This window comes from Myodes glareolus, chromosome 1, assembly GCF_982192425.1.
Source record: "Myodes glareolus chromosome 1, mMyoGla1.1, whole genome shotgun sequence".
In the NCBI taxonomy this organism is placed as follows: domain Eukaryota; kingdom Metazoa; phylum Chordata; class Mammalia; order Rodentia; family Cricetidae; genus Myodes; species Myodes glareolus.
This window is the reverse complement of record NC_142026.1, coordinates 120,512,305-120,529,907: the sequence shown is the minus strand read 5'-3', so window position 1 is coordinate 120,529,907 and position 17,603 is coordinate 120,512,305. Positions and strand designations below refer to the sequence as shown.

At 41.9% G+C, this 17,603-nt stretch overlaps 1 protein-coding gene across 4 annotated transcripts in view; it reads right to left on the bottom strand.

Moving 5' to 3' along the window:
• Nucleotides 1-17,603, bottom strand: part of Aig1 (androgen induced 1) — a 231,248-nt gene that overhangs the window by 175,840 nt on the left and 37,805 nt on the right. For all 4 annotated transcript variants that reach the window (XM_085688669.2, XM_085688676.2, XM_048425190.3 and 1 more), the window contains exon 2: nucleotides 8,635-8,790. In XM_085688669.2, coding sequence (XP_085544795.1) covers nucleotides 8,635-8,790 — 156 coding nt within the window. The remainder of the gene's footprint in view (nucleotides 1-8,634; nucleotides 8,791-17,603) is intronic.

The window sequence follows — 17,603 nt, the reverse complement described above, 5'->3', positions numbered from 1 at the left end:
ACATAAATGCTAATTGTGACAGTACGTCTGGAATCTGTTTTCCTTTGTTGGTTCAATACTGATTTAAATTTCCTACATTACCAGTGGTTCCCTGGGGACTTGCTCACTCATTTAATTCCCTGGACATAGGAAGACGGACACTTCTTTCTGTCTAGTCATCTGCACTTGTATGAAAGCATTCCTCTTATTTTGTAATGGATTTATAAAGCAAACAATAGGGAGAAGGGAAGCTCTCTAGGCTCACGTGACAATGTGGGCAACCGTTCTTAGTGGGGCTGAAGGGCTCTTTCTAGCACTCTCTATGATGAAGGTCTTCTCTTCGTCCCAACACAGTACCAAGCCTCACCAGTGCAGTCCACATTCCTAAGACATGTGTTGATGCCTATGTGTAAATCAAGTACAGACACAACCTACAGAAAAATAGACAATCTCTAGAGAGAATCTACGGGGAAGATGGCTCTTTAAAGGTATTTAGGAGGCAGTACTGCTGGTTTAGTTTCAGAATCAACAGTGCTGGTTTAGTTTAGGAAAGAATGTTGCTTGTTTAGTACCACTGAGTATAAACTGTGGCCACACTCTCTCCTTACCATCTCCCACCTCCCAGTGCCCACTGCGTTTCTTGCACAGGAGGTACAAAAAGAGATGAATGAAGGTCCTATCCATGATTGGCTATCTGTGGGAGGTGAAAAGGCAAATCACCCAGGTGGCAATTCCTGAAACTAATGTGTTGGTGGTAGATCCAGAAGGTTCTCCTGTAAGGGAGAAACACTTTTTATACCCAGCTCACATAACACAGCCCAATCTGATCTAGCCACAGCTTGTAAAGAGAAACCTCAAATCATCCACAGAAACTGTAGAAATTCCACAACACCTCCAGAGTAACATGCTTCTTTTTATATGAAGAAGGAAAGAATTGAGGTTGAAAGATACAGAGAAAAAGAAAGAATTATAAGAGGGGCAGGGTAAATGAGGAGGTAAGCAAAGAACAAAAAAAATGAAGTGTTCCATTTATTTGTTTAATCATCACTCACTGCACCTTTAACAAAGCTGTACAGTCATATGTGGTAGGAGGGGCTACTTGTTGGTCCCAGGCTGCTCAGAGCACTAAAATAATCATACAGAAACCACATTATTTAAATCACTGCTTGGTCCATTAGCTCTAGCTTCTTATTAGCTAACTCTTACATATTAAATTAACCTATCTCCATTAATCTGTGTATCGCCACGTGGCAGTGGCTTACCGGCAAAGTTCCATCCTGCATCTGTCTCCTGTGGGGGCTACATGGCTTCTCTCTGACTCCACCATTCCTCCCAGCATTCAGCTTAGTTTTCCCTACCTAGCTCTGTTCATAGAGCTATAGGCCCAAAGCAGTTCCATTATTTATCAATGGTAATCACAGCATATAGAGGAGAAAGGCCACATCAGTCATATTTCTGAGAACAGGATCACCTATTTTATAATATATGCACACTATTTAATGCTATTTAAGATCAAGTCTAATTATTTATACTCTCAAATTTCAAATGTATACATTACTTAACAATTAAAATATGTGGAAGTGATATCTTCATTTTCTTAGATATTTTCTGTCTGCCTCTAGGAACCTCTGTGAAATGACATACAAAAGAATGATAATTTTCTACAAGTTCCAGGGAGAATAAAGGGAAATTGTACACATTGATTTTAGCTGTATGAAGTCCTGAGTTTGTAATCTAAACCAAGTTCTATGGGGAGTTTCAGAAATTAAACATAACCATTTAGCTAACTGTCCTAGAAATCTACTTTTCTCTCATAACGAATTCATTAAATGTCAAATTTAAATAGTTTATGTCAAAACTGAAAGTGTATTGAGATAATGTACTCAGAATGATACTGAGAATTAATGGGAAAAAATAGACTACAACGCAAAACATTCACACTTGGTCTCTCGGCTTTTCTGCCTCTATATTTTGTATCAGTGTAAACAAAGAGTAAATTATCTAAAATCCTATTCATTTCCACTTTAAATTTTATAAAGATTCTGAAAAAGCCCCAGACTTGTTCTAGCAGCAAAAGTCCATTCTTAAGGGCAAACCAAGGTCAGCTGAAGTCCTCACTACAGAGTTACTTCCTTTTGCTCCCACCAGCCTTCTTGGCTCCCCTCACCGTTCATTTTAGGAATACAATGGTTTTAGCCAGTGAGTCCTCCAGACACATCCATTCCTGGAGGGTCAGGAACAACACATTTGCCTGATGGAGAACATCCTTGGATAAGTGCCTGCAGAGTTGTGTTCCTCCTCACGCCTTGAGAACACAGGCAAAAGACACTATCCTGATTGCTTTATCAAGTATGATTTTTATGTCTTGGAACCTTAGGCAGCAACTGTACAATCAACATAGGTGGCACTGAGAGAATAGAAGAAGAAACGCTGGGGCTGGAGAGATGGCCCAGTGGCTACAAGCACACAACCCTCAAAACAGCTCAAAAGTCAATCTTCCTGGGACACCTCCCCAAACCTTCCATCCCTAATACCTTCCCCCTTTTCACACTACTTCTCTATACCTTAGATACACATCTGGACATTGTCCATTTTAACTTACATGTTAATGTGGCTAATTAAAAAGGTTGATCTCCTAAAAATGAAACGTGACATATTCAAATTTCTTACGGTGATGAGATTTTTGTGCTTAAATCTGTCTGGAAACAAATTGTAATGGATGATTTTGTGTACTTGATTTGTAATGGGTCTTCCCCTTTAAACCTACTGTCACTGGGCAATTAAACTCAATTACTCATTCTTATGCAGGAGCAAGCATGTGATTCACTCAACAGAAGATGGACCAGGTTTTGGTTAATTATATTTTCACTTATTGTGGAGGCGGCATGTATATGTATGGGCATACATGTACCATGAATTGATGGTACAAGTCCCAAGACAGCTTACTGGAATGTTTTCTATTTCCACTGTGGTTCCAGGAATTCAACTCAAGTTACCAGGATGGGTAGCAAGCAGCACTGATGCAAACCAGGTTTTACAACAAAATATTACTTGGCTGATAATATATTTTTAATCTCAAAGATGAAAGAAAGCCAAAGAGTATTTAAATGAACAAGGTAACAACAGCTAAGGCTTAAAGAAACTAGTAAAGGGTTTGATTTTAGGTACTTATATAAAAAATGTGATACAGTCTTAGCAGATAAGTGTATTTTAAAGTTAAACCCAGAATTTACAGAATAAATTAAGTAAGAAACTTCAAAAATATTTTCTTGTAAGTTTTAAAAAAAGGGAAACATTTGTTTTCAGTTGTAAATTGATGTCAACTAGAATCAAATTAATTTCAATTGTGTGTTACATTAGCACATATAAAAACTAGCATTTAAGGGCTGGCAAGCTGGCTCAGCACCTAAAGGCACTTATTCCTTGGCCTGAAAACCTGAGATATATCCATGGAACACTCTGAGCAGAAGGAAAGAGTCAACCCTGGCAAGGTGTCCTCTGATCCACAAGCTCCAAGCAAGCTACGCCATGCTTTCCACATAAGTGTGTATGCACACAAACACAGTGGAATAAATAACACGCAACAAAACTTTGGAAATTAGCAATTAATACAAATATGCATTTTTCCCACCAAAGCCAATCTTTGCATTTAAAATTCAACATGAAGAACAATGTTTCTTGTTTCCTGAATTCCAGGAGTACAGCAATTCAAATTTGCACATATCTCAAAACCTTTTTCAAGAGAGCTTAGATTTAGGTAATCGGTCAACAGACGAAGATCCCTGAGAATGACAAGGCATTCTTAGAGTTTGCATTGAGGTGTTGAAGTTAGTTTTTCTTGTGTTTCCTAAGGAAGAGATACCACACAAGTAAGAGCTTCCAGTTTGTTGGTTCATGTAAAATCTTCAAGTGTTTACAAGACAGATTATAACACCAGAAATGATTACTTGGCAAACAGCTTCGAGACTAAATTCGGTAAGAAGGACAAATTCCAGACAAGCTCATTTACGCACATGCGGGTTTGCTCTCACACTCCGGATGCCCATCCCAGGATAGAACAGATCTAAACCTCTAGGGCCTCTCCACAAACCCACTCACTTTGGGATGGCTGGGGCAGCATCTGGGCTGGAGCAACCCAAGGCAGCACCAGAACAAAGATGTACTGGTGACGAACGTGGTAAGATTTGATTATGGGTACTATTCAAACTCAGCAGCTGCAGATGAATAGGGTTGCATGGTTTGAATGAACAGAAAACATGCAATTGTTCCTTTTGCATGGATGGCAGTCAGAGACACATTTAGGGTTTCTGGGAGGGGCATTTTCAAACTCTTCATGTTCTTTTATTTTCTTTTTTAGTTAAAAGGGATGTGCTTACTTTCTCAGCTATAATGAATGGCATCTGCCAGCATGAGAGTCAAGAAACTCACGGGAGACAAAACACTCTTCCCTGGACTGCTCCTAGGGAGCTTCAGGGCTTCCAGACCACATAATGTCACAGAGTTATTTGTAATGCTTAGGGATTGAGAAATAAAGTGCACATGGTAAGAGCTGCCTCTAGAGGGTTCTCCCTGCAAAATGAGCTGCAAGGCTTGGGGAGTGGTGGTGGTGGTTTCCGGCCATTAGCATCACTAATCAAGGCCAGCTTCGCTTTTTATGGGAATCGACAGAGCGATTGATGATACAGGCTCTGTTCGCTCAAGCCATCCTGCCTGGCTTCTCTGTATCACAGTCACACTAAGACAAAAGTTCACTTTAATTATCTGTGATTGGGATACTTCATTATTTTTATATATCCTGGGGGTAAAAGGTACCACGAAGGTACCTTGTGTAAGGTCCAAAGGTCTCCAAAGACGTTTTCATTATTTCGTGCTCAGATAAAGCAATTACTGTCGGCTCACAATTAACCTTGTTCCCGCAGGAAGCATCAATGTAAAACCTAGAGATCCTGGATAGGCTCTATGGGTCTTTCCCTCTACTTTGGTTGTAGCAGGAGAGAGTTGGGGAGGGGGGACAGGGTGAGACAGAGAAAGAGACAGAAAGAGAGAGGGAGACAACATGGACCAAGAAAAACTCTGGCCAAGAAACTTTTCAGAACAGTCTGAGAAGATGTCATCTAGTTCACTACCCTGTTCCTGTGTTCTTTGCCTATAACATGTAGCAAGGAAATATGGCTTTCCCAGTAACAAACTGACAAAGAGAAAGTGTGACATAAAGGGAGCTGGTATAAAGCAGCATGGACAACTCTGCAAGGCTGGCAGTCACCTTGTAAGCAGGTAACAGAGCCAAGGACACCTCTGAGGACCCTAGGGGGTTCAAAGTCCAGCCTCTGCATATTCCACCTTAGGAGGCTCAGACCATGCCAGTGCTCCCCCGCCATGAGATAGTATTGGGATATTTTGCTCAGTGAGGTACTGTATAAGCCAAAATAGTAAAAGCTCGTGCTTTAAATACTATCCTTCATCACTTGACCTGTTAAGCATCTTTTACTACAGGCTGCTGCTGGTGTTATAACTGTATCCGTAAGATGCTAGGCACTAATGGTATCCCTTTCTACTGTTTCTACTGTCTTTGACTGTCCAGGTGAGACAACACCCCACAGGTCAGGAGCCTAGGGGAGAGTAACACATCTCTCCCAGGGATTTCTCAGAACATTGCTGCAAGAAGGAAAAGAAGAACCAAACACTGAGGAAAGACTTAAGTGATAGGAACACAGCTTTAGTAGGGTTCTAGGCCCTTTGAAGAAGAGGAGCAAAATGGAGAAAGTTACAGACAAATAGAGAAGTCTCTGAAGTCATAGCAAATACACAGGGCACTGAGAAAAACTGGAGAAGTGACCTCAGGAAAGGAGAGGTGAAAGCAAATGACAGAGTCAAGTGTTTGAGTAAAGATTTATTTTGAGCTAAAATGATGACAGCACTAAATCTCCACCATCTGGAAATATACCACACAATAAATCAGTGGGGTCTTAGAATAATCCATCTCTTAGGTGCTGTTTTCTTTTTTGATTTTTTTAACTCAAAATGATTCCTTTTCCCAGCACTGGCGTGAGGACAGCGGTAGGGCTTGGGTGAAGAGATACAAAGCCAATGACAGAGCACAGAGAGGGGAGACGGTGTGAACATCATATCAGTTTTAGAGAATACCAACAAAGACTTTTGCCAACATGGGGGAGAGATAAGGAAGCAGGGGAGAGGAGAGAGAACAAAACATACCGAGGCATTTTTAAAATACGGAAAAAATGGAATTGGGAAGTGACTCTGTAAGGGGACCGGGAAAACTGGAGACAGTAACCACTGGGGGTCCACACCAACAGGAAAGAAAGCTATATAAACTGGAGACAGTAACCACTGGGGGTCCACACCAACAGGAGAGAGCTATATAAACTGGAGACAGTATTAACTGGCGTCCATACCTACAGGAGAGAGCTATGTAAGCCCTGGCTCTATTGCTCACTCTTCTCTGAGTCCACAGAGCCCTAATCTCTTCCTACTCATCAGGAAGTACAGTGGGTACCCAGCACAGGGAAAAGACAGGGCCAACTGTCCCTAAATGACCAACCTGAAAGGGAAGGGGCATGCTCAGGCTGGGAAAGTGCAATGTGTGACCTTAGGTGGATGCAGATGGCTAAGGTGAAAAGTGCTGCTCCTCTCCCCTAAACCACGAGACAATTCCACACACAGACACTGGGTTTCAAGGCAGAAAGCGCATGTCTTTACATTCTAGCATGGGAATTTTCTTTTATGCGATTCATAGAAAGCAGATGAATTTACGTTCTGAGACAAGATTTTACTATGCAACCCACAATGGCCTAAAGCAATAATCCTCCCGCCCCAGCCTCCAGATTACTCTGATTACAAGTTTGCTCTAGCACAATGGCTAAGTATTTGAACTGTATAAAGGAAAATAAAAGAATTCATACAGACAGACACACAGACGGACAGACGGACAGACAGATGGATAGATGGATAGACAGATATCATGCAAAACATTTAAATAAGATTTGAGAGGTCTGTTGGACAGTTTCCATCTGAGCATTCACGCATTTAGAACTCAGAAGAAAAGAAGAACGAATAGGTTTATGACTGGATTCTTCTGACCCTTGTATTATTCTCAAGAGCACAGGGCTACTTCATCCATGAGAACACAATTCAGCACACAGAAATTGTCAGCTCCATGGTAAGAACATGGAAGTCTCTGCCAAGACTAACTTGGCCAATAAGAAAAAGGGCCAAAAGTAGGATTTAAAGAACTTTCTGAGTCCTCTCGTGCTGAATTTGGACTCAGTCTATGTGCTAGCCATGACCTTGGAAGTTCTGTTTGCTCCTGCCAGGATCAGGGAGCAAACAAAAGGTCACAAACTGTACTACGTAAGGTAGTTTTAACTTGTTCTCACATTCTGCGATACACAAAAATCCCCTCATTCTTCAGCTACACATAAGTTATAAGTCTATGGTGTCTTGTGGGGCCTGTAAAGAAACATGGTTTGTGTGCAGACAATGGAAAATTAAGAGACTTGTGAAGGAAGCTGAGCGATGGAGGGAACCTAGCTGAAAAGAGAAAAATCAATGGAGCCAGACAGACCCAAACACTGAGCAGCATTTTTAAGTAATTCCAGCTAATGGTGTAGTTGGTGGAGAAAAATGCTAACTAATGTTGATTTCCTCTTAAGTCCAAAGTACTAAAACAATTGACCCAGTGGGCTTATTATTTAAATTTTAGGCTACTCAAAAAAAATGTTTGGGACTGAACCATGTGCTCTGTGTGTGTGTACACGCACGTGTGCAAGATTACAAGTGCAAATCACCACGCCCTATTGGGTTTGGGTTTTGTTTTGTTTTTGTTGTTGTCATTTTTCTTTTCTTTTCTTTCTTTCTTTCTTTCTTTCTTTCTTTCTTTCTTTTTTTCATGGCAAATAGTTCACCAACTGATAAATCTCAGGCCCCAGACACTGGTCTTAATTTCCCCAGAATCTCAGAACATGGCAGTAGGTGAGGGTAAATGCAGCCACTGGAGAGTTCTGGTGGACATAATGGATTTCCTAATAAGGAGAGGGAATCAAAACCCAGACTGGCACAGGGGGAGAGAATGCAATGGTGTGAAGGCTCTTGAAGCCAAAGACACAGGCATCAAAACAACCAACTCTAGGATTTCGTGACCTCAGACATCCAGTCTCCAGCACCACAGGGGAATAAAATGTCTATAGCACTGGCAGTATTAGAAAGCAAACACAGAAATCTTGAGTCAACATAAAGCTCAGTCACATGAGCCCTTGAGGCCCTAGGTTCTGTTCCTAGTACATGAGCCCACAGTTCTCATCCTGGGTTCTCATCCTAGTACCAGCCAATGGAAGAGCTCATCTATGAAAGTCCTCATTTTTATCTTGTGTGTGTGTGTGTGTGTGTGTGTGTGTGTGTGTGTGTATGTGTTTGAGAGAGAGTTCCTCTGTGTAGTATGCAGCAGCCCTGGTTATCCTGGAGCTCACTCTGTAGAGCAGGCTGGCCTCAAACTCACAGAGATTCCCCCTGTTTCTGCGTCCCAAATGTGGTGACTAAAGGCATGTGTCACCACTGCCCGACAGTCCTCGTTTTTACAAACCAGGTCTGAAGTAGGACCCACACCGCTTCTGTGCCAAGTATATCCTGCATCATACTCACAACCCCAACAGGAAAGGCCAGCACGGCCAGCGTCCAGTCCCGGAGGGAGATGAGCTTCCTAAGCTGTCGCTCTTGCTCCTGGTTCCCGCTGTCTCTGGTCAGGAGAGTGGAGAGATCGGTCAGCACACAGATGCCGAAGAAGACAGCCTGGATAACCTGAAAGGAGACAATCACCCAATCTGGTCAGCAAGAACTGCAGAGACTGAAGCCCTGGGCACAAAGGCAGGCTGTGTCACACACGAAGAGAACATGTCCAGAGCCTCATTACGAAGCTCACTCTGAAAATGAAAACCAGAGGTTTTTGTTGTTTGTTGGTTTGTCTGTTTGTTGACAATTAATAAGGTAAGTGAGAGGACTCGTCTTAAAAACACTCCTTTCAACCCCCCACCCCCACAGCTCAGGGAACATCACAGAAGATGGGGCGGGGAGATTGTCAGAGCCAGATTATTGGCGAAAGTGTTGGAGAGCCAGAGATGGGGAGGGGCCGCTGTGAAACAGAGCCTTCTGGACTTGACAGAGCTCTGGCCCCATGAGCTCAGAGCGCTGCAGTCCCCTGCAAAGCAGCTGCACAAGATCAACCAGTCAAAATTCCAGTAGGAACAGGGGAGGGGCTTGGAAAGCCCCGCCCACAGCTGAAGCATCTGAGGGCTGCTGGGGCAGAGAGAGTCCGTTTTCATCAGGGGTGTGACCCCTAGGATTCTAACCAAGCTCCAGGGAATGGCCTCCCACCCATGCACATAAAGGCGGCAGTGACTGAATGAATGTGGTGGGTTTTTTTTTTTTATTGATTTTTATTGAGGTCTACATTTTTCTCTGCTCCCCTCCCTGCCTCTCTCCTCCCCCCTTCAGTGTGGCGGTTTAAATGAGAAGAGCGCCGGAGGCACCTACCTTTAAATGCTTGGTCCCAAGTCGGTGGAACTTTTTGTGAAAGATTAGGAAGTGTGATCATATTGGAAAAGGTGTGGCATTGAGGAGGAGCTTTGAGGTTTCAAAACCCCACACCATTCTTTCCAGTAATCAATCTCTCTCTCTCTCTCCCTCCCTCCCTCCCTCGCTGCCCCTCCCTCCCTCCCTCCCTCCCCCTCCCCCTCCCTCCCCCCCCCCCTCTAACTTGCACCACTCAAGGATAAGATAGAGGGAAGCTCCAGATACTGCTCCCCACTATGATGGTCATGTACTGACCCACTGAAACTGTAAGCAAGCCCCCACTTGAATGCTTTCTTTGGTAAGGTGCCTTCGTCACAGTATTTTGTCACAGCAAAAAAAGTACCTGGGACAGTGAGTTATAAAAAGTTGGGAGAGGGATGAGGAGGAGCTGGAGGGGGCATCTGGTTAGATGTGATCAAAATACATGAAGGAAAGTCTCAGGAATAGTTTTTTAAATTTTGCTACCTTAAAAGAGCTGCCACCAATATGCCACAACAGGGAATTTGAGTACATGAACAAACAAAACAAAACAACAAAATAAACCCCTCCGCTTCCATAAAGATGAACACACACACACACACACCTATGTAAACTCAACAGAAAGAATACTTGTCAGAACAGCATATTCACTATTTGAAAGCTCACATATGCATCTGTTTATACTCTCTAAACAATGGGCACACGGTAAATAAGAAGCTAAGAGTGGAGAGTCCATCTCTGGGCATCATTGGGCATCTTCTGCTACAGGAGTGATAGAAATCTGGTCATAAAGAAATCAAGTGAGCACAAAGATCCACTCTGACATGGAGCAACCTTCCATTATGAGCACCGAATGGCTCTTAGATTTTTAGTACTGATGATATCAAACCTTTCCCAAGTGACGTAGAGATGTTGTGAACACTGTCTCTAAACAGTTTCTGGTATTACAAACCAATTACAGATGGAATAATTCACAACAGTCAGACTTTCCTTGGGCCGAGGCATGGGGAGAACCCTGGAGAACCCTGCAATAGTGCAAACCAATAGTGTCAACCTCCTGACGTAGGGCCAAAGTTGTGGATGCTGAGTGCAGGCAGCACAACAGGGCTTAGACAAATGAGATTAGAGGGCAGAAAATATATTCCCTGGGGTCAGATCTTATCTACTTAACACCAAAGAAACGGTAGATTCAGAAGTTTCCTGACTTCTTCAAGCAGAAATAATTTACTGAGGACTTATTTTTAAAGGATGCAATACTCCTTGCTTTGTAGAACAAAACAAATACTTTAGAAGGAAAAGAGCATTTCCACATTGGCAGTGGGAAGAAGTCCGTGGAAGTTCTGTGCATGGTTCCTCACTGGGCACAAAGCAACATCTGGTTCCAGCTGTGGGCTCACCCTGTAGCACACATGTCGTTAGAAGCGTAGGTCCTGGGGATTCCCCCAAACCCTGCTATTACTAGTCTACCAAAGCCACAGTCACGCTCCAGTTTTCCTCATAATTTAAATTGGTTTTAGCTTCCATGGCTTTGACTCTATTGTCGTTTTATAAATAGCCAGAGCGGGAGAAGCCGAGATTGCTACAAGTGAGAAGAACACAGAAGTGGGGACAAACAGCATCATGTTCTCGTAATCACAGATAAATGACTCAGAGAACAATTCCCTACTTAGGAAATTTCTCATCTTATATCGTAAGGTTTAAGATGTTTGAACCTCTCTGGAAGCCCTTGCAGGGTGTGAGACATCAGAGACCACACCAGGGAATGATTTTCCCCATGACTGTTAGTCAGCATCCAGTGCCCTGTGGGACCAATTCCTAGGAGAATTCAAATTACAGCCACAATGAGATAGCATTTGTCATCAAAACCATGATACAAGTAAGCTCTGACTCAACCAGAGCTTACACTGGAACACGGTTTGGACAAACATTGTTAGAATAGACAACACCTAATAATGCTATGATTCCTAGGCACTCTTGCCATGTGGACCAGACCATGTGGACCAGACCAGGAAAGATATGTCCTGAAGCAATGACTCTCAATCTATGGGTTGCGACCCTTTGGAGGTGAAATAAGCTTTACACAAGGGTCCCCTAAGACAATCGGAAACACACAGATATTTACATCACCATTCATAACAGTAGCAAAGTTACAGTTATGAAGTAGCAGAGAAAGCAGGTTTATGGTTGGGGATTACACAAGGTGTAATTAAAGGGCCACAACAATAGGAAGGTAGAGACCCACTGCCCTACAGAAACCTTGCTCCACGTCAATACGCACACCTGGGGAAAGTCGATTTCAGCCTTTACTGTTTTACCAGAGTTGGACTCATCTACATGTCTTTTTAATATAAGGCTGAATAAATTGTGCCAGATTTACACAACAGCATTCACATCTCATAACAAAAACTTTCCGATCTCGACAACAAAATATTAAACTAAAAACAGAAACAAGAAACAGCATATTTTGACACTATTAAAATAAATTGTGAGAAATGCAAATATCAGGATACATGCACAGGCAGTAAAACAGGAGGAAACACATGGGGATTAATAACACTGAACTCGGGCTGGAGACGGTGTGTGTTGCCACACACTGCGCTTGCAGAGGACCTGAGTTCAACATCTACTGCGAGATGCCCCACTGCCTGCTGTGTTAGTTCCAGAGGGTTCCTTTGGTCTCTGTGGGCACACACATGTGGTGCACACCCTCACAGATGCACACAAATAGGTGTGGATAACAGTAAGGCTAAATATTAACCCTGAACTCAGATGCCTCTGGAAAAGAAGAGAGTAAGGCTAAATATTAACCCTGAACTCAGATGCCTCTGGAAAAGAAGAGAGTGTGGGGAACATCAGAGCTCCAGCCGTGCTGACACCATGACACCATTCCACTTCCCAACATTGATGAATGAGTATATTGACACGATATTATTTTTTTTTACTGTATTTCAGTACACAGTTTTAGTATATTGTGCTGATCTTTCAATCCTTTCCTTCTAACTCAGGACTCTCCTAGTTTTTAGGGCAAGGGAATCATGGCAGGTTTGGGTGAGCTCAAGAAGTTTAGTACTGCAACATACGAAAATACCTACAGGATCACTTTTCTCCAGGCAAAGAAAATGGAAATTTGGCTTGGTGTCAACGAAGCATAAGTATCTAGAAGTCACTCGCTTTATATAGCTTGAGAAACAAGGAAATTCACCCGGTAGACAGGGGCAAGGAAGAAGGTCTAGTTTAAGCTTCCACCATAGTTTCCTAGCATGCATGAATTCGGCACTATTCTGCCCTTTAAGACTCTAGGATATATTCAATGGCACTCTCTGTATCTTCAATTGATGAGCCAATATAAAATATTTGCACTTTTTCTATAAGTCTATCAGTCATTTTTTTCAGATACAGATGTGAAGACTTTCATACTTATTAGTTACACAGATTAAGCATAACTTACTCAAAAATCCATATGCTCCCAATTGAGAAAACTCTGAGTGTCAATATGGCACCATGTTGCATTCATCTGATTGGCTGATGTCAAAATGAAAATCTGTAGCATCCCCATGGGGAAGAGACCCTCTAAAACCCTTCATCTCAGATATGTAACTATGTTTTAAGAATCAATGAAGAATATTGTATTTTAAAAAACCTTCCAGCAGCTGACCACCCCCCATTCAGAAGAGACAGACCCACCCCTCATCGGTGTGGGAGAGATGGCCCTACAACACGGAGAGCTGGTTCTGTTCCTCTGAGGGGGCAGTCCCAGTGGCCAAGACTACCCAGCTCAGCTACCACCTAGTCCTATATAAACCCTAGGTCTCAGGTTAGCACACCAGAACATCTACCCCATCTATGACCTGCTGGAGTGCAGGAAGGGACTGGTCCTGCAAATCAATAGCTACAGGATCTCCACAACTAGAGACAATAGTAAGATGTCTGAGAGGAGTTTCAGTGAGGATCCAGTGAGGATGGTGTGCCAGAGGCCTTGAACCAGACCAATGACTATTGCAATGAGCATTTTGCCAGTAGGGCTGATTGACAAAAGGGTCTACTGGGTGACACACTGCAGCTCTCCATGCCACTAGGATGAGTGAAGAGTTGTTGGAACAATGGAGGAGCAAGGTGGGGTTTTTTCTGCTTGCTTGTTTGCTTTATTTAGTTTTTAATTAATTGGGGGGGGGTGCATGCAGACAGGGTAAGGGGTGGATATGGAGGGCCTGGGAAGTGAGTGGGATTGGGGTGCATGGTATGAAATCTCTAAAGAATTATGTAACATGAGGACCTGCTTTTTGGAGTTTCTGTCCTGCCCAGTACCCACAGCTGGTATGTCCCAAAGAAAATCACACAGAGAGTCTATATTAATGATAAACTGATTGGCCCATTAGCCCAGGCTTCTTATTAGTTCTTGTAGCTTATATTAACCCATTATTCTTATCTATGTTAGCCATATGGCTTGGTACCTTTTTCAGCTGGGCAGATCACATCCTGCTTCTTCCGTGGTCTGGGCAGGACTACAGGAAGAGCTTCCTTCTTCCCAGAATACTCCTTTTCTCCTTGTCCCGCCTCTACTTCCTGTCTGGTTGTCCCACCTATACATCCTGCCTGGCTAATGACCAATCAGTGTTTATTTAAAACATAATTGACAGAATACAGAATTGTCCCACACCAGAATTATGCTAAAAACAATATTTTTTAAAAGAATATAAACAACACAACAACAAAAATTACCTCCAAGTTAAATGCACAAGGTACATTTAAAAATGGATCTTCTGTTAGACATTAGTCCCATCCTCAGGTCAGGGTGCTGTATATATATAAACACTGCAAAAACTTGAAAAAACTCCACAACATTCATAGCTCAAAGCAGTTTTTAATAAGGCATATTCAACCTGCATCACATAAAAACTGATACCAATGAACAAACATGAGGCCAGGTAAAGGATTTTTATGTAAATAGATTATTTGGGGGGAGAATACTTTTATGAAGTTATAAAAGAAAAAGAAAGAGAGGTGGAAAATGTAAAAGAAAGGGGAAAACCAGAAATTTATTCTAGAACAGAAGAAAACTGAAAGAATTTCTAAAAACAGATGTGCAATAAATAGTATGTGGTAGCTGGTATCACAACTTGACAGAGACAGAAAACCTAGGAGACAAGACTCTGAGCATGCCTATGAGGGAGTTTCTAAAATAGGTTCATTAAGGTTGGAGACCCATCCTAAATGTAGGTGCCACCGTACAATGGGCTGGTGGCCTATACTGAACAGAATGGAGAGTGTGGGTTGGCACCAGTGTTGCTTTCTCTCTGTGTGTGTCTCTGTTTCTCTCTCTCTCTCTCTCTCTCTCTCTCTCTCTCTCTCTCTCTCTCTCACACACACACACACACACACACACACACACACACACCTTTTTTTCTTAAGCTGTCTCTGTCAGACACTTTATCACCAGGATTGACAACAGTAATTAATACATAGTCTAAACAACAGTTTGCAGAACAGTGTATCCTCACCTTCAGCAATGTGTCACCTAACACAACTGTTCCCTCACAAGTATTTGGTGGCTTCCCTTTGTCTCCCTGTCATCTTCTCAGTTGCCTCTCTCCAGCTTGCATACAGTGACCTCAACCTGACCAGAACAGCTATGAGCACCTCCCCAAGTGAGAGCTCACAGTGGGGAGAGGGAGGTACTGTTCCTGATGTCTAAGCTTAAGGAGGAGAAGGAGGAAGAACTTGCAGGAGCTGTTGCTGTTTCTTTAACACATAGACTGGGAATGTACATTGATGGTAACATCCTGTGGGACAATGGTCTTGTACTCTGTAAAGATTTCTCACTTGTATTGATTTAATAAAACACTGATTGGTCAGTGGCCCAGCAGGAGGTATATGTGGGGCGACCAGAACAGGGGAATTTTGGGAAGAAGAAAGGCTCAGTCTGCAGTCGTCACCCAGACATAGAGAAATCAAGATGAGAATGCTTTACTGATAAAGGTATCAAGCCACGTGGCTAACACAGACAAGTATTATGGGTTAATGTAAGATGTAAAAGTTAGTCAATAAGAATTCTAAGATAATAGGCCAACTAGTTTATAATTAATGTAAGCCTCTGTGTGTTACTTTGGAAATGAATGGCTATGGAACGGGGCAGGACAGAAATCTCTGTCAACAAATGGTGCCAATGTGGACAACTACATCCACATAAAAACTGAGAGAACTTGGGAAGTAATTCGAAAACATAGTTAAGCACAGCTTCTTGATAGCAGTATTTTCTTGGATGGGCTCTGTTTGCAAGAGGCAAGTGCATCTCATTTAAGAGAGGCTTCCTGACTCAGCTTTAGCTGCAAAAGTCTTGCAGGTTTTTTAAAGGCCACACAACAAGACATTTAAATGGTGTTTATGAATTGTTGACAGCATGCTTCTTGGTGGTGGCAGGGACCTTGAAACTTCATAGAGTTGTGGCAATAAACATGGTTCCTGCCAGTACCTCCACCATAAAGCTAAACTCTCAGAAAGCTAAGGAATGGGATAGATCCATTCGTCAAAGCCACGGTTTTAATGCTAGCTAGATAGCTTAGCAAATTAAAGACTCATGTGGTCATAAAAAGATAAACATACGGTAAAGATAGATTCAGACAAAAAAACTATAAATAGTTTACAAAGTGTTTAAAAATATATATAGGATTGGGAAAGAAAAGAAAAAGGATAAAGTCTTTTTTTAAAAAAAAAAGAAACAGAGTAGGTAGGTGTGGTGGCACACACCTTTAATTCCAACACTTGGGAGGCAGAGGCAGGCAGATCTCTGTGAGTTCAAGGACAGCTTGGTCTACAGAGTGAATTCCAGGACAGCCAAACATATACAGAGAAACCCTGTCTCAAAAAAAAACTAAAAATTAAAATTAAAAATAAAAGAAATTAGAGTCTAAATTAAAGCTAAGTAAAGATGGAAAATATTCATAGATCTGGATACTGTATATTATTGTGTTGTCTTTGAATTGTTTGATGGCTGAGAAAGGAACAAAAACTGCTAACAGACATTTGATTATAAACGCTGCTGAATTAATCCAACATATATATATATATATATATATATATATATAAAATGAAAAATGTGTTGACTTCAAAATTTAAATCAAAAGATATGTTACATTGGAGAAAAGGTTTAGTTTTTGTTTTCACAGGAAATGAGGGGCTGTGGATTCATTCTGAATTAAGAAAAATCAGGTTTGATGAAGGAAGACCTCCTGAAAAAAATATCTGATAGGAGTGAATGACCCTATCATTTTATTTCTGAAATGATCCAACATTTCAGAGGACCTCTGTTGGGAGTTTCCTCTGACTTCTACAACCAGAACAGCCTCGAGACTGTTGGCTGAGATGATCAAACCTCACAGAATATTCCAATCAGGTCTTGGCCATAATCCTAAATTTTCTTTAGGTGCCCATAAAATTGCCAGCACCCACAATTAGCAGCAAATAGCCTAAAAAAGCTATGCCCACACTTGTCCCCAAAATGGATTATGGATGTTTTTCTTTGTTTAGAGTATTAGTTACAAGTTTTTATGGATAGTGGTCTGGAAAAAAGTTAAACAAAGATTAGATTTAAGAGTTCTTGTTTTGAAAAGAAAAAGAAAGGGGAAGTGCTGTGGAACAATGGTCTTATACCCTGTAAAGCTTCGTCACTTGTATTGGTTTAACAGAATGCTAACTGGCCTGTAGTTATGCAGGAAGAATAGGTGGAGAGATAAGAATAGAATAATTCTGGAAAGAGGAAAGGCTCCATCTACAGTTGTCACCCAGACACAGAGGAAGCAATATGAGAACGCCTCACTGATAAAGATACCAAGCCACATGGCTAACACAGACAAGAATTATTGGTTAAAGTAAGATGTTAGAGTTAGTTAAAACGAATCCTGATAAAATAGGCCAACCACTTTATAATTAATGTAGACTTCTGTGTGTTACTTTGGGACTGAATGACTGTGGGACTGGGCAGGACAGAAACCTCATCAACATACTTGCCTGGCTTGTACACAGTTATAGGATCAGTACCTAGCACAGCTAAAGAAAAAGGAAGTGTC